Below are 18,176 nucleotides of genomic sequence, written 5' to 3'. Positions count from 1 at the left end.
TGAGAGAGTGTTGAGTTAGGGTTAACTTAAGGGATATGGTTGGGTTAGTGTTGGTTCTTGAGTTGTGGTTAGTGCTCGCGTTGAGGTTGGGGTCGGGATCAGGATAGGTCAGAATTAGTTTGGGGTTGGGATGGAAGTTGGACTCAGACTGGAGGTTGAATTGGACTAGGATTGGAGTTGGGTTACATTTAGGATTAGGATTGGAGTTGGAGTTGGAGTTGAGGTTATGGTCGAATTAGGATTCGGATTATATCTGGGGTTAGAGTTTGTGTTGGAGTTAATGTGGAGATTGTGTTACGGTTAGGAATATGGTTAGGCTTGGGGTTTTGGTTAGTGTTAGTATTTGGATTAGGACTTGGGATGGGGTTTTGGGTTAGCGTTGGGCTTGGAGTTGGTTTTGGGACAAGGATTACTTTTAATGTTAGTGTTGGGTTTGTGTTTGGAATTGTGGTGGGACTAGGGCTGGAGTTGGATTTAAGGTTAGTGTTTGGATGGGATTGGAGTTGAGGATAGGTTTGATCTCAAGGTTTGGGTAAGGTTCAAGGTGAGAGGGTTAAGTTTAGGGTGAGGTTTAGCAATGTTGGTATTGTGCCTGAGACTGATATTAAGGTTAAGGTTTGCAATTCAGTTTCAGGTTAGTGTGGGTGTAGGGTTAAGATTGAGTTTGTGTTAGGGTTACCATTAAGATTGTAGAGTTTAGGGTTAGAGTTGGAGTGTGGTTTGGAGTTGGGTGTTAGGATAGGCTTTAAGGTTAGTGTTCAGGTTAAGATGAGGTTTAGGGCTAGCGTTGGTGTTTGGGTTGGGATAGTGTTAGTATTTATGTTAGAAGTGGGTTACAGTTGGGGATTTTGTTGGTGTGGATTGGGGTTATGCTTAGGGATAGCGTTATTATTGATGTTAAGGTGAGGCTTAGGTTTAAGGTTGAGATTAGGACTGTGGTTAGCATTAGAGTTTAGTTTAGGGTTAGGGTTGTGTTTGGGACTGAGGTTGGGGTTGTGGAATGGTTTTGGGTAAAAGTGTTAGGGTTAGGATTAAGGTTAGGCATATGGTTAAAGTTCGGGTTAGGTTTGGGATTGGAGCTAGTGTTGGTGTTACTGCTAGTGTTAGGGTTACGATTGGGATTTGGGTTCTGGTTGAGTTTTGGGTTAGTACTGAGATTAGAGTTAGAATTGGGGTTCTGGCTGGGTCTCGGGTTAGTGTTTGTGTTAGGTTAAGAGCAGAATTGGAATTGGGGTTGTGTTTAGTTTTAGGTTTTGGGTGGCATTATGATTAGGAATGTGATTGGAGTTTATGTTAGGGTTGTGGCTGGGCTTAGGATTTTTGTTAGGGTGAGGTTAGAGTTTGTGGTAGGGTTGTAGTTCTATTTGGGGTTAAGAGTTGGTTATAGAGTCAGGGTAGGGTTTAATATTGGATTAAGGATACGGTTATTCAAGTGTGGTGAGCTTTAGGTTTAGGGTTTGGGGTAAGGTTAGGATTAAGTTTGGGGATAGCACTAGACTTAGGCCCTGGCTTGTGGTTGAGGATAGGGCTAGCATTAGTGCTTAGGTTAGAGTTGAGCTTAAGGTTAGCTTTAGGGTTAGGATTGTGGTTAGGGTTTAGTTTATGATTGAGACTAGGGTTAGCATTCGTGTTTAAATTAGGGGTGGTTGGATTTGAGGTTAGGGTTAGTATTAAGGTTTGGGGCTAGGGTTAAGATTAGTTACAGTATTGGGTTTATAGTTAGCCTTAGTGTTAGATTTATATTTATGTTATGGTTGTGATTGTCTGTTGGTTGGAGTCATGGTGAGCACTAGGTTTGGGGTTGGCCTAGCCATTGGGTTAGGATTAAGGGTGGGGTTAGGGTTAGGTTCAATGAAAAGGTTAGGGTTAGTCTTAAAATAAAAGTTAGGGTTAAAGTAAGGTTTAGGTTTGGGTTAGTGATAAATTTACAATTGGCTTTGAGTTTGGGTTAGGGTTTGGACTATTGTTGGGGTTTGGAGTAATAGAATAGAACACAGTACAGAAAGAGTCCACTTGGACCACCGAGTCTGCACTGACCCTCCAAAGAGCATCCCATGCAGCTCCAGCACTCCTTGAACAGTCCCTGTAACCCCATGTTTACAATGGCCATAATCCATAGATGTGCTGGCTGTGGGATGAAACTGCAACACCTTGTGGAAACCAACACAGAGATAGAAGGGTTGTGCAAAATCTATACAGTTACCTAAGGCTGGAATTAAACCAATGTCTCTGGTGCAATGAGGCAGCAGTGACAACCACTGAGGCACTGTGCCACCCTGTTAACATTAGTGTGAGGGTTGTGTTTGTAATTCAGATTTGAGTTAGTGTAGTGCTAGGTTTGGTTTAGGATTGGGGCCAGTTTGGACTTAGGGAATGTTAGGTTTCAGATTGGGGCAACATGGTGGCTCACAGTGCCAGGGACCTGAGTTTGATTCCACCTTCAGTTGACTGTCTGAGTTTTCATTCGCCCCTTTTGAATGGGTTTCTTCCAGGTGCTCTGTTTCCTCTCACAGTCCAGAGTTGTGCAGGTTAGGTGGATTAGCCATGGGAAGTGCAGTGTTACAGGGATAGGGTAGGAGGGTGGGTCCGGGTGAGATGCTTTTTAGAGAACTGTTGTAGACCCAATGGACCAAATGACCTGCTTCCACACTGTAGGGATTCTGTGTTTGGCTTTTGGTGAGGATCAGGGTAAGCACTAGGTATGGGGTTGGCATTGGGGTTAGGGTTGGGGCTAGGGATGTGGTTTGTGTTAAGCTTAGGTTCAAAGTTAGTGATAGCATGAAGTTCTAGTTGGGACTTGAATTTGGTATTAGTGTTGTGATGGTTATTACATTTAGGGTTAGGTTGGATGTTGCAGTTGTCATTGGAGTTGAGCTCAGGGTTATGGTTTGGATTGGGACTATGTTTAAAGTTTGTGTTGGTATTCTGGTTAGTGCTTGATTTAGTGTTAGGGTTAGAGATATGCAAGATATGAGAGAGATCCCAGGTTCAAACTATTCTTCCTTTATCTGGTCCACCTTGTCAAAGGCAAAAATAACCAGCAGAGGTTTAAAATGGAATCATTCCCAATCTATGGACCACTTTGAGAAATCATTTTGCTTTGTGGTTGTGACAATAGTAATAGCATAAATGACAGGGATAGATTCCAGTTAGAGGACTGTTTTAATCTGCAGGATTCCAGCTATATTTTCTGATATGTCATGTAATTAAATCAGAACGGATGATTAAAAACCCACATGGAGAAATACAACTGCTTATGGTGATTGGGGAAGCAGAGAGGGAGGCCAGGGACAGATTCTGGGTTTAAAGTTAGTTTCCACTTTTATCCAGATTGGAAAAGCATGCGAAAAGTGCACAGCATAATTCTTGGCTGTATGCTTTAGTAAATTCAAATACTGTGCTGTCATAGACCAGCTTAAATTCTGCGTGCATTAATAAGACTAGCGTTTTGCCGACACACCAATCTCTGTCTGGATCAGATTACAGAACAATGCACAACTTTTGCTGAACTCAGTCCTCTAGTATATTAAGCATAATGCTGAATCTAACCATAAATAAAGTCACTGGATCATCTGGATTTCCTCAACACAATGATACAATATCCTTTATTGGTGTAGTGTAGTGTAATACACATAGGTTTAAATTAATGTTCACATTCACATGAATTTCATAAAACTAATTTTCACATTTACTTACACAAGTTTCATTAAAAACATTCAGTATTGCATACACATAATTCTGCCACATTGATACAGCATGGTTCTATTGCACTCCAGCTCCTAAAAAAAAAAGGATCTCACAATGGAAGATGGGTAGCAGTATTCTTCAATTCCACATGGAAACAGATGCTATCTCTTTCTGCACCTGTAATAGATTAAAACCATTCAGAAAAATATTCTTCAAAATGGACACAGATTCCAAGTGTATTTAGAACAGAGATATTTTCAGTTTTCTTTCTCACTACATCAGCCATAGAGTCATACAGCACAGAAACCCTTTTTGGTTCAACCTGTCCATGCCGACAGAGTTTTCCAAACTAATCTAGTCCAATTTGCCAGTGTTTGGCCCCTATCTCTCTCAACCCTTTCTATCATGTACCTGTCTTTTAAATGTTTTACATTCTCTACAGTGTGGAAATAGGCCCTTCGGCCCAACAAGTCCACACCGACCCTCCGAAGAGAAACCCACAGAGACCTATTTCCCTATAACTAAAGCACCTAACACCATGAGCAATTTAGAATGGCCAATTCACCTGACCTGCACATCTTTGGACTGTGCGAGAAAACCAGAGCACCCGGAGGAAACTCTCAGACACGGGGAGAATGCCTGTGTGGAGTTTGCACAGTCACCCAAGGCTGCAATCGAACCCTGGCGCTGTGAGGCAGCAGTGCTAATCACTGAGCCACCATGCTGCCATTCCCTAAATGTTGTAACTGTACCTCTAACTCTTAATAAAATCCCTTGAAAGTAAAACACACTTCTTGGCAATAAATTGTCAACTCAAAGACTAAATAGTAGCAGGAATTGAAACCTGTCATTCTGTATTTTGGCTGCAACCTAAAATACAGTATTAAGACATATTACACAAAGCCCTATGTGTACATGTGTTACGTTGTGCCTAGATTCAGAACCCTCAGTATTAGATTGACATGCATAAATATTTCATTCCCTAAATACCCCCGATTATGCAAGCATACAAATATACCAAGGAGCAGGAACAGGTCACTTGACCCTCAGGCCTGCTCCGCCATTCAATAAGATCATGGCTGATCGGACTACCTCCCGATAACTTTTCATTTCTTTACTCATCAAGGATATACCTATGTCTGCATTAAAATATTTAACAACACTCTGCTTCCATTACCTTTTGAGGAAGACAGTTTCAAAGACCTGATCTTCAAATTTCTCTTCAGCTCAGTAAAAAATAGACAACTTCTTATTTTAAAATAGTCACCTTTATTTTCAGAAAATAGAGTACTGATTTTCAAAGTTCATTACCCAACATAGTACCTGGGACTTTAATGGATTGAAATGGTTTTGGAAAGAGATGAAGAGTACTGACTCAAGATTGCCACAGTCATCACCTGATCACAAGGTGGCCAAGACTCATGAAACAAACAAGGAATTAACAAGAAACAGCCAAACTAAAATTAAATAACCATCAATATTTCAAAAGATAGCTTTTTCTTCCATTTGATTATTTAATGGACTGGGCCAGACCACAAAACATTTTTAAGCAGGCAGCCCAGACCATAAACTTTGCAATTTGATTCAGAAAGTGCACAGGGAAAGTTACTAGAGTAGGTTGACTAGGTTGACTACCAGATTTAAAAAAAAAGACAAAAATATATTCACAAAATTACACAATAAAACAAAGAACAGAATAAAGAACCTCGACAGAACTCAGTCTATCCAAACTACACTTAGCTACGCTGTTCCGAATACACACAACAGTCAGACTAAGCAAACCCCCTTAAAACACAGTAAAAAAAAGGAACAGATGCTTATAGGTTGAAGTGAGAAGAGAAGAGTAGAGAAGAGAGAGCCTGTTCACAGTCCACTGCTGAACTTCCAACCAGTACTGGACTGAATTGCTCAGCTAGAGAGCTGACCATTCCCCTTTCATTATACAGGTCACTTCTAAAACATGACCACTTTGGCCTGAAGTCTCATCTGTTTACATATAAACAAAAAGACCTCTCAATACCCTTTAATCTCTGTACCAAACCAGTCTAATGGGAACCGGGAGCATTTTATGACCCTCTGAAAAAAACAAGGATACAGTATCCTTGAGAAAAGGAACAGCTTTTGGAAAAAAGGGACCACTTTGTGACACCTCCCCCCTTAAAAAAAAAGAACCATCAATAACAAAAGATGGTGTCATTTTTAAAACCCTTCCAAAACAAACTTCTAAAACAAATATGCACACTATGTTAACAATACATAACTACATGAGAATTCAGGCCATGGCACACCTGCCACCGAAGACCTCCATATCTTATCTGAGTCTCAATAACGCATCGGTAATCACGTTTCCGCGACCTGTCACATGCACAATTGTCAAATTGAATAGGTGCAACAACAAGCTCCATCTAAACAGTCCGACACTTTTGTCCTTAAATTTTTCCACAAATGTCAATGGGTTATAATCAGTGTATACGACTGTATCAGATACACTGCTGGTAATATAAACACTAAAATGTTGTAATGCCATCACCAAGCTTAAAGTTTCTTTCTCCATCGTTGAATATTTCTGTTGATGAAAATTCAACTACCTGGAAAAACACCTAACACCCATCACTGGCATTGATAGCCACCTTGAAAGGCTTCGTGTAATCCAGGGTAGCTAATACTGGGGCAGTGGTTAACACAGTTTTGAGGCGGTCAAATGCCTTTTGACAGTCCGCTGTCCACTGAAATTTCTTACTTTTTTTTTTAACAATTTGGTGAGTGGAGCAGCCTCATTGCTAAAGTTCGACACAAATCTTCAGTAAAATCCACTCAATCCCAGGAACCATAGTACTGCTTTTTCCATCGAGTGTGGGAAATACCCCAATTACTTTTGTTTTCGCATCCTTTGAGGCCATTTATCCATGTCCAATAACACGGCGCAGGAAGGTGACTTGGGCTTTGGCCATTTCACTTTTAGCTAGGTTTACCACCAAGCCTGTCTCCCGAAGTCGATCTTACAAGTCCAATAATTGCTGTAAATGTTCCTTCCATGAGTGACTAAAAATCATCAGGTCATCAATATACACCACACAGTTGGGTAATCTGGCAATGACCTTATTAGTCAGTCTCTGAAATGTGGCTGGAGTGTTTTCATACCAAATGACATGACTTTGAACTGATATAGTCCATTTGAAGTTATGAAAGCAGAAGTTGCCTCTGCTCTCTCTGACAGAGATATAGTAGCCTCTGAGCAAGTCCAACTTAGAAACGTAAGTTACTTGTCCCACCTTTTTGACACAGTCCTCCAACCATGGAATTGGATAAGCATTAGTCTTTTTAATGGCATTGATTTTGCGATAGTCCACACAAAACCGTTGGGTACCATCTGGCTTGGGCGCCATGACAATGGGTGAGCTCCAGCCATTGTAACTCACTTCAATTATGCCATCTTGAAACGTGCACTCTATCTCCTTCTGAACCTGTACTTTAGAGGTTTATGCCTATAAGGATGTTGCTTAATCGGAACAGCACCTCCTATATCTACATCATGCACAATTAGGTTAGTACTTCCCAGTCTGTTTCTGCATACCTACCCATGTGATAGTCATAACTCTCAGGTCATTTTGATTTTCTTGTGGAAAGCAATTCAATAATTTATCCCAATGTTCAATAACTTCTTCATTGTCCAATTTGATTTGAGGAATGTCCAATTCAGAAGCCTCTGAACTCTGTTCTTCCTTGTGTGCTGTAATCATTAACACCTGAGCGGCACAGTGGCAGTGGGCGGCATGGTGGCACAGTGGTTAGCACTGCTGCCTCACAGTGCCAGAGACTTGGGTTCAATTCCCACCTCAGGCGACTGACTGTGTGGAGTTTGCACATTCTACCAATGTCTATGTGTGTTTCCTCCGGGTGCTCTGGTTTCCTCCCACAGTCCAAAAATGTGCAGGTTAGGTGAATTGGCTATACTAAATTGCCCGTAGTGTTAGGTGCAGGGGTAAATGTAGGGGAATGGGTCTGGGTGGGTGCCTTCGGCGGGTTGGTGTGGACTTGTTGGGCCGAAGGGCCTGTTTCCACACTGTAAGTAATCTAATCTAATCTAAACCTTCTCCTCTTGCTTTCCTTCCCATCAAAATACCTTTTAAACATATTCACATGACACACAGAGATTTCTTCCTGTCTGAGGTCCTTATCAAGTAGTTCACCTCACTCAATTTCCTCTTGATTTGATAGGGTCCACTAAACCATGCTTTTAAAGGCTCACCTGTTACTGGAAATAACACCAATATCTTATCCCCAATTGCAAAATTGCAAATTTGTGATTTCTTATTCACTTCCTGTTTCACTGTATGCTGTGATACTTTTAAATGCTGTCTAGCCAATTCTTCAGCTCTATTTAATCGTTCTCTAAAATTTGACACACAGATCAAATGGGTGGTCTCTGAATTCTGAGTTATTAATTTCTCCTTAATCAATTTTAATGGTCCTCTTACTTCATGCCCAAACATTAATTCAAATAGACTGAATTTGGATAATTCATTTGGTGCATCTCTGATCACAAGTACAACAAATGGAACTCCCTTATCCCAATCATCTGGATAATCCTGACCAGAAGCCCTCAACATGGTCTTTGGTGTTTGATCAATCGCTCCCTGCAATTCTGGATGGTACGCAGTAGATTTGAATTGCTTTATTCCCAAGTTATCCATAACTTCCTTGAATAGTTTGGATGTGAACTTTGAACCTTGATCTAACTGGATTGCTATTGGTAGTCCACACCTAGTAAAAAGAAAGTACTGTGACGTTGCATAATGGGATTGCCTCTGGAAATCTAGTCGACACATCCATTATTGTTAATAAATAATTCTTCCCACTTTTTGTCTGAGGTAGGTAACCTACGCAATCAATCAAGATTCTTGTGAAAGGTTCCACAAATGCTGGAATGGGTATTAAGGTGCAGGTTTTATTACTGCCGGTGGTTTTCAGATTAGCTGACATGTGTGACACGTCTGGCAAAATTCAACTACATCCTTGTATATTCCAGGCCAGTAAAAATGTTTTTGTATTTTAGCCAGCGTTTTCCTCACCCCTAAATGACATCCAAGTGGTAGCTCATGTGCCATTTGCAACACCTCCTTTCTATAGCCTACTGGCATAACAATTTGATGCCTATCTCTGCCTATTTCTCATCTGCTTGAAATGTGTGATGGCCTCCATTTCCTCATTAAGACATTATTTATTAAGTAATAACACACAGGGATGCATTCACTCTCCTCTGTAAATGTCTTTTGACATAACTGTTTTACGTTCTCATCTTTCTGCTGTAACTCAATAAGCAAGCAGAGCTAAAGAAACTTGCATGTTTACCTAGTTGCTCCTGTTGTGTCCCACTTATCTGATAAAAGAAAGTCTCAGATAAAGCTGTGTCAGCTTCCTTATCTGTGCCTCTTGATCTCTCCTGCTTCAACTTGAGCCTCTGTGACCTTATGATCACATAATCTGGGAAAATTCCTGGATAAGCATTCTTCATTTCTTCAGTTGCCTATGTCTCCACTGGCTTTTCAACTAGAGTAGGCAGCACGCCTACTGGTGAATCAGCGATATCATTTGCAAGGACAAATTGTATTCCTGCAGCTGAGAGTTTATCCAGTACTCCTACCACAAATTCTCCGCTCTTTTCTGGACTCTCTAACCTCACTTTACATAACTGAGCATTTGTGTCACCATGAATTCCTGTTACCAGTACCTTTTCTGGCAACAGTTCTTCAGGAGTACATATCTCCTCATCCTTCGGCATTACAGACTGAGGGGATCCTGTGTCCTTTAATATTGTAACCCTTTCCCTGCTACTCCTGGCCTATGTGCATAACCTTTACCCTTGTAGGTATATTTTTTTAAGCAGATCTGGTACTTCCTCTTTTTTCAACCTCTGATCATCTTGTACACCCTGAGGCAGTTGTCTAACTTCCCTCGTGCTTTTTGTTACTAGTCCAACAAAACTCCCAGGCTTGTCTGGTTTTCCTACATTTGGCTTTCTCCTAGCCCACCAACACTGATTTCATGTGGCCCACTTTATTACAATGAAAACGCCGGAGCTTTTTAATTTCTTTGTCCCCCTCAATGATTTATTTTTTACCCTGTGATAAGTTATTCTTATGATCTTCACTGAGATCTATCTTCCCCTTTCCGTGTGAGGATTTCTCTTTGGCCCAATTTCTATCCTTCAAGAACTGAAACTGATTCTGGAAGCCAAACCTCGTTTTATGGACCAGCTCATAATCATCAACCACTTCAGCTGCTAACCTTGTCATTTCCACATGTGTTTGCACTACTTCAGGCAGTGAACTTTTGAATCCCTCCAAAATAATTACCTAAGGGCATCATAGGTTTGCTCAATTTTTAGAGCTCTTATCCATCTATCGAAATTACTCTGTTTGATCCTTTCAAACTCAACATAGGTTTGACCTGGGTCTCTCCTTAGATTCCTGAAACATTGTCTATAGGCTTCTGCTACAAGCTCATATGCACTTGAAGTGGCTTTTTTCACCTCCTCATACTCTCCAGATACCTCTTCTGATAGTGATGCAAATACCTCACCAGCCCTACCTACAAGTTTTGTTTGGATCAACAAAACCCAATTGCCACTGGCTACTGCTTTTGTTTAGTCACCTTTTCATCAAATTTAGGCAATGTTTGAACATGCTTAAATAGTTTCTCACTAGGCTTCTGACTACCAGGGACTTGCTCATCCTCACTAAGCCTACCATCAGCCTTTATCTCCAGCCTTTTAAGCTGAATTTCCTTTTTAAGTATCAGTTTTTGAAGTATAAAAGCTCTTTCACTTTCTCTTCTGCTGCTCTCTTTTACCCTCTCTGCTGCTTTTAATCGTGATTCAAACTGTTTCATTTCTTGGTTTGGAGATGTGGTGTTCCCCAATAAGCAAATCCCCTTAAAACACAGGTTAAAAAATGGAACAGATGCTTTCAGGTTGAAGTTAGAAGGGCAGGAAGAGAGGGAGCTTGTTCATACAGTCTACTGAACTCCCAACTAGTTCTACACTGAACTGCTCAGCTGATCATTCCCCTTTCATTGTATAGGTCACTTGTAAAATATGCTGAAAATGTGTTGCTGGAAAAGTGCAGCAGGTCAGGCAGCATCCAAGGAGCAGGAAAATCGACGTTTCGGGCATGATCCCTTCTTCAGGAATAAGGAGAATTGACGTTTCGGGCATGAGCCCTTCTTCAGGAATGATCTCCAGCATCTGCAGTCCCCACTTACTTCTAAAATATGACCACTTTTGCCTGAAGTCTCATCTGTTTACATATAAACAAAAAGGCCTCTCAATACCCTTTAATCTGTGTACCAAGCCAGTCTAATCGGAACCGGGAGCATTTTATGACCCTCTGAAAAAAGCAAGGATACAGTATCCTTCAGAAAAGGAACAGCTTTTAGAAAGAAGGGACCAGGTGACAATCACCTCCACTCATATTCCAACTCTTTGTATCCCACTGTTGACAAGTTTACTCCACATTCATCAACTACGATCAAATCACACACTCATAAATAACCTTCACACTAACTAATTTGGTGACTGAAGTATTTCATTCTAATATCGTCCATAATTTTTAATGGTGTATTTAGAATTCCAAATTAGAATTGGGCGGCACGGTAGCACAGTGGTTAGCACTGCTGCTTCACAGCGCCCGAGACCCGGGTTCAATTCCCGCCTCAGGCGACTGACTGTGTGGAGTTTGCACGTTCTCCATGTGTCTGCGTGGGTTTCCTCCGGGTGCTCCGGTTTCCTCCCACAATCCAAAAAAAATGTGCAGGGGTTAGGTGAATTGGCCATGCTAAATTGCCCGTAGTGTTAGGTGAAGGGGTAAATGTAGGAGAATGGGTCTGGGTGGGTTACGCTTCGGCGGGTCGATGTGGACTTGTTGGGCCGAAGGGCCTGTTTCCACACTGTAAGTAATCTAATCTAATAACTTCGTAAGAGATTTTATTTTTTGGCTTTCTTGCAGATCTAACCAACAGCGATCACCTCTCACATTTGGTGACTCCAAACTTAGTCACAAAGAGAAGTGAAGATGATAGAGGCTGTTCAGCCTAATTAGCTCCACATTACTGAGAATCTACTAATCTCACTTCCTTTTGAATGGCTGGAGATAGTGCCTCTACCATTATCATGGAATTTGCAACTTGCACAAGAATTATTCCCAAAAATCATCTACAACATCGACTGTACTTCTTGCATGTTTCTGTTTATCTACTGTGTCTTTAGGCATTGCTTAAACGTGGTACTAGATTTACCTCAAATTAATATCTTGCATAATCTCAAGGGCACTCTCATTTGAGACTTCCAAAGCTGAAAAGCTTCAATATTGTTGACCTTTCCCTATGACTGAATCATGACATCATCTTAGTTACATTCTGCTGCACAATTTCTGAGATCTGGGTGGTTCCTTGTTCCATAACATGTTACCTGATGGTGGCCATTATCCAACTTCAGTATTGGCCTCTGGCTTATTTTCTACTGATGTGACAAGATAATTCTGTATATTTTATTTTGCTCAGTATTGTTCTGTAAAGCATAAACAATGTTCACTTCCCAATCTACCAAACATAGGTCTTCAAGTATTTTTTTCTTTCAATGTTTAACAGCTTAACTATCACAAATAGAATTCAATGCACGTGCAGACTCTTCCTCGATAGCTTCGTAGGTGGATTTCCTACACTCCAAGTACCTGTGAATTTAACCAACATATATTGCTTTTCTAAATTAAGTTTGAAGAAATCCTAGTATAAATGCTTGTATAATTCTACTCACTCAGCCACCATTCCCTAAATTAACGCCTTTCATATCCTTTTTACAGCAAATGATTTATAACACACCAGGCTTTATTTAAACTTGTGCACAGTAGTTTACCCAGGACTGGAAATCAATGCTGACTTGACATCAACTTAACCTGCCATTTCCTCAAAAAAAATCAACAGGGGTCAACATAACAGGTCTTCAACGTATTTTGGGTGTCCATCACCTAATTATTTTCACATAAATAACTCAAGTTGTTTCAATAATTTCATTTATTTGGTAGTCCAACTATGCCTAATGATTAACATCTCCCATGCTGTAAAATTGAATTATCCAACAAGTTAATAAAACAAAGTTACAGCAAAGTTGGAACTTTGTGTTGACAGCTCTTGAATTATAAGAATTTGCATAATTTAGTATCAACATTTTTTATTCTTTTCTCACAACTGACTACAAATGAAAATTCCTCATCTCTTCAAAGAAACTGCATTCCCTGTTGGGTACTGTTCTCTCTATAAAATTTAAATCTCGCAAGTCAATACTGCTCCCACAGCAGGGGTTCCTTCAGATACTTTTCTTGGAGTTACAAGTAGGAGACAAGATAACTTTGACTTTTACAATGCAATCCCCTTCACCTCATTTCCAAAACTTGCCTTTTTTTAAAAACTACCTCTCCAAATAGTCTAACTCAAACATTGTTTATAATTCCCTACAGTTGATACCTTCTGCAACCTACAGTGTTGAGAAAGAACTCTTCATAGTGTCTGAATTTTATATATTGTTTCTCTGAAGCTCAACTGAGGAACTCCTCATCTTGCCCACTTTTCTCTTCCAATTATAATCTTCAAGCTGTTAAACCCTAAGTTTGGTATCACTCAACCTTAATTCTAATTTATGTCAATTTGCTTTTTAACAAAAGCAGTTGTGTACGGTGGGTCTTGCTCACTGCATGAGTTCCCCGAATGAAAGTTAAAACAATTCCAAGTCTTTGGTCTGTGCTAATGCTTGACCTGCACATATCATGTGACACAGCGTTGTGTAATTTAAGCCTATCCATCTTTTTACGGAGTCCTCGAGTCTTAACATGGTTCATTCCAGTTGAGGCCCAAGCAACTCATGAAATTTATTATGGAAGAATCATGTTGAATCAGTTTGCATTCAGCAGGCTTTTTTTGGTTCAGATAAACTTGGCAGCTAAAATCACATCAGTGATTCTAGATCCTTACAATTAAATACTGTAAACTTGTGTTAAAAAGGCAAAGAAATAGCAGACAGTATATGGTGAAGTGGCAGAGAAGAGAAGTAAGTGACATAAGTTACACATTCTAGAGAATGGAGTATATAAAGCCAGTGCAATAAATAATAAGAATGGAGACAGAGTGACACTTTCCAACACAAAAGCTGAAAACAGACAGATTCAGCCAGACGACTCAGCCAGACAATGCAGCCAAGGTCTTACCGTGAGCAATGACATAAGAGATCCATTATTTTGTAACATAGATCTTGTACAATTTATTGTGGTCAGACACAGGGGAAGGAGAGAGAAATCTTCAGAGAGAGGGAGAGTTCAGACATGCAAGATGAAACCGAAGTTTAGCCATTTCAGAGATATATGTAAAATATTTGAACTATATGTGTGAAAGCAGTGAGAGAACTTGAGACATATAAGTGGAGAGGGAGCAGTGTTCAGACACACCACAGAATTTACAACAGAAACAGGCCATTTGGACCACTGCAACAGTCCAGTCCAAAACAAATCCGACTGGCCTCTATGTTCTTCTGTTTCAAATTACAGTGGTTTTTCTTGAAAAGATTTGCCTCGCCTTGCCATGTCATGTCAAGGCATTCCACACACTAACAAGATTAAATTTCATTGCTGCCTGTTTTAAATTTGAAACAACAACCTTTTTCTGCTTGCCATCAAACCTTTCAACCTAAAAATGTTCCATTAAAACCTTTACAAGCATTCTAAACCAACAAAATGTTTAAATACTCTCAAAGTTCAAGTAGTACAGATCTGGGAATAGTATACTCAAAACTCTCCAAATTCTGAGAGGCCTATATTGCTCAAACAAATTAGGTGTGCCCAGCTCTGCACTTACCTTATTGAGCTCAGGAAACAGCTCCTGTAGTACTAAGTCCAGCAGTACATATGTCAGCTGAAACACAAGTAAAATAAGTAAATACTCAAACCACATTACTTACTACTTCAGAAAGCTTTTGAAAAAAATATTTGTGACCTTCATTTGAAACAGTTAAAACATAGAACACAGAACAATACGACGCAGAATAGGCCCTTTGGCCCTCGATGTTGCGCCGACCTGAGAACTATTCTCAGCTCATTCCCCTACACTATCCCAAAATGATCCATGTGCTTATCTAAGGATTGTTTAAATGTCCCTAATGTGGCTGAATTAACTATATTAGCAGGTAGTACATTCCACGCCCTTACCACTCTCTGCGTAAGGAACCTGCCTCTGACATCGGTCTTAAATCTATCACCCCTCAATTTGTAGTTATGCCCCCTCGTACACGCTGACGTCATCATCCTAGGAAAAAGATTTTCACTGTCTACCTTACCTAATCCTCTGATCATCTTGTACGTCTCTATCAAATCCCCTCTTAGCCTTCTTCTTGCCAATGAGAACAGGTTCAAGTCTCTCAGCCTTTCCTCATAAGATCTTTCCTCCACACCAAGTAACATCCTGGTAAATCTCCTCTGCACCTTGTCCAATGCTTCCACATCCTTCCCAAAATATGGGGGCCAGAACTGTACACAATATTCCAAGTGTGGCCGCACCAACAGCAAAATGAAATCACCTCTAGCAATTGTTTTAGGCTTTTTAGTCTCAGCTTCAGGGTGATCTTGCAAAAAAAAGTGAAGCTGAACTTGCAGCATTACCTTAAATACTTGCTTAAGAAATCTTCATACACAGTTGCTTAAGATTAATCAGTCACTGAGGCCTTCAAATCTGTAGTTCACACAGATTACACTAATCATAATGAAGACAAATTTCTTGACCTAAAACCTCTGCCCAGTTTAGTGAAATTCTTTTCACCATGGAAGAAAATGCCAATTTTCCTCCTCCAAAATTATACACTTGAAATCTGCCTGTTTCCATGATTTTAGATTAGATTAGATTACTTACTTAGTGTGGAAACAGGCCCTTTGGCCGAACAAGTCCACACTGACCTGCCAAATAGAATTAGATTTTCTATTTTCCCTAAAATAAAAGCTTTTCAGACATGACATTGACCTCATAATATGCTGTTAAAATATAACACTCCCTCTCTCTACCATTCCCAGCCTCAGACCATTGTGACCTTATATTGCAAGGGTTCTTATTCACCTCTAGCCTTAGACAAACATCAATTTTCACCAGTTAAATCCTGACCTTTCTAGAGTCAAAGTTATCCAGTCACAAATGTCAAACCCTAGTCACTAATTTTAAAACTCTCCTTCGCCTCCAATTTAGGCTGAAAGAGACGAAGTCAACAATGGAAACCTATTGAAACTTTGGCAGAATTTCCAACTCCATCTCCTGTCAATGACAAAAGTAAATTCACACCATACTTTTCTGCTTTACTTTAACAGCTTTGTCTTTGTCATCTCCACACATCATGCTGCATAGCCTCAACTACCTGTATTTTATTCTGTGTAGTCCCAGGAACCTATCAACTACTGTCAATCACCAACACCGGCTTATAATCCATATATATCTTCATTTCTATCCTCTTACTTTGACCCCTTAATGGCAATGGCCCTCATGTCTAACCCCAAATCCTCCAGGAATACACCACTTCTCTAGCTCTAACCTTTGTTCAATGTCATTTCCTTATTTCCCCTAATTTATTGTGTCCCGACTAAAGTGGTCACTGAGAGACCAAGATCTCAGCTGGGGTAAATTAGGGGAGATGGCAGTTCAGTGGTAAAAGCTTATAACACAAAACTCCGGGCAAATGTCCAGTGAAGTGGAGTTTGAATCCCACCATGACAGATGCTGCAGTTTGAATTCAAGTTAGCCTAATCGTGACCATGTAACCATCAAATTGTGAAAACTAAGGGGAGGAAATGGCCTAATGGTACTATCACTGGACTGTTAATCCAGACACCTAGGTAATGTTCCCAGGACCCTGGGTTCAAATCCTGCCCTGGCCATTGGGGGAATTTGGATATTTGTGGGCGGCACGGTGGCACAGTGGTTAGCACTGCTGCCTCACAGCGCCAGAGAGCCGGGTTCAATTCCCGCCTCAGGCAACTGACTGTGTGCTCCGATTTCCTCCCACAGTCCAAAGATGTGCAGGTCAGGTGAATTGGCCACACTAAATTGCCCGTAGTGTTAGGTAAGGGGTAAATGTAGGGGTATGGGTGGGTTGCGCTTCGGCGGGTCGGTGTGGAGTTGTTGGGCCGAAGGGCCTGTTTCCACACTGTAAGTAATCTAATCTAATCTTCTATTAATCACTTTATTGAGGGAAAGAAATCTGCCATTTTTGCCTGGTCATAAGAAAACAAATCTAGAGCAACGTAGATGACTCTCAACAGTCAATTAAGGATGGGCAAGAATGCTGGTCAAGTCAGTGGTGCCCACAGCCCATGAACAAATAAAAAAAACGTTTGAAAAGAGACAGCTGCAGAGATAGCAGATTAATTGATATGATTTTACAAACTGTTCTGAGTTCTGGAACTGCTCCAATGGATTGGAAGTTAGAAAATTCAAGATGAGAAAGAAAGGAGAAAGAACAGCATGAGATAGAAAAGGAATTCAGAAATAAGTGAAAAAATAAGAATTGAATCTGAATTTCAGACAAGAAAAAGATGAGAAGGAAAGAGCATTTCATAAGGCAGATAGGGAATACTAGCTTAAAATGATGCAGTTAAAAAGAGACAAATGTCGACCAAGGCTCCAATGGGCCAAATCCCAGTCATAATCTAAAGTCTAGAAGGAAAGGTTTGTACAGGCCCTACCAAAATTTGAGGAAAAGGATAAGGTGATATTCTTTATGTCATTTGAAAAAAATAGCAGAACAAATTAGAAGAAAACTGGACATTGCCCATTCAGAGCAAGATTAGATTAGATTAGATTACATTAGTGTGGAAACAGGCCCTTCGGCGCAACAAGTCCACACCGCCCCGCCGAAGCGCAACCCACCCATTTACCCCTTACCTAACACTACGGGCAATTTAGCATGGCCAATTCACCTTACCTGCACATCTTTGGACTGTGGGAGGAAACCGGAGCACACCCACACAGACACAGGGAGAACGTGCCAACTCCACACAGTCAGTCGCCTGAGGCGGGAATTGAACCCAGGTCTCTGGCGCTGTGAGGCAGCAGTGCTAACAGGTACAGCACTAACAGTGCTAACAGGTACAGGTAACAGGTACAGCACTTAAATTTATGGCTCACTGTCTGAGGAAGTTTCAAAGGATTATAGCACTGTTATGCTAAAAGAAAAGACTGTCTTGCATGCATACGAAGTAGGAATTGAAGAGCTGATTGTAATTTAAATGGACAAAGAAAGCTCCAACACAAAGGGATTTGAGAGTCCTATGCATAGATCATACAAATAAAGAACACTCAAGTTCAGTAGGAATTAGAGAGCGCAAATGGAAAACTGGCTTTTATTTCAATGGGAGTGGAATATAAAATTAACAAAGTATTTCTAAAACTAGACCACATCTATAACACTG

The 18,176-nt window shown here is 40.5% G+C and overlaps 1 protein-coding gene across 5 annotated transcripts in view; it reads right to left on the bottom strand.

Annotated features, from left to right (window-relative positions):
• Positions 1-3,577: 3,577 nt before the first annotated feature.
• Positions 3,578-18,176, bottom strand: part of snx14 (sorting nexin 14) — a 233,237-nt gene continuing 218,638 nt past the window's right edge. For 4 of the 5 annotated variants that reach the window (XM_043696232.2, XM_043696228.2, XM_043696229.2 and 1 more), the window contains 2 exons: positions 14,587-14,643; positions 3,578-3,864 (listed from right to left, as the gene is read on the bottom strand). In XM_043696232.2, the coding sequence (XP_043552167.2) occupies positions 3,826-3,864; positions 14,587-14,643 (96 nt within the window). In that variant the 3' untranslated portion in view covers positions 3,578-3,825. The remainder of the gene's footprint in view (positions 3,865-14,586; positions 14,644-18,176) is intronic. The other variant, XM_043696230.2, reaches the window with a different exon arrangement.

This window comes from Chiloscyllium plagiosum, unplaced genomic scaffold (assembly GCF_037043375.1).
Source record: "Chiloscyllium plagiosum isolate Xiang-an unplaced genomic scaffold, Cpla_swu_hap1 HiC_scaffold_10, whole genome shotgun sequence".
NCBI classification, from domain to species: Eukaryota; Metazoa; Chordata; class Chondrichthyes; order Orectolobiformes; family Hemiscylliidae; genus Chiloscyllium; species Chiloscyllium plagiosum.
The sequence above is the reverse complement of the archived record's forward strand: the minus strand, read 5'-3'. Positions and strand labels throughout refer to the sequence as shown.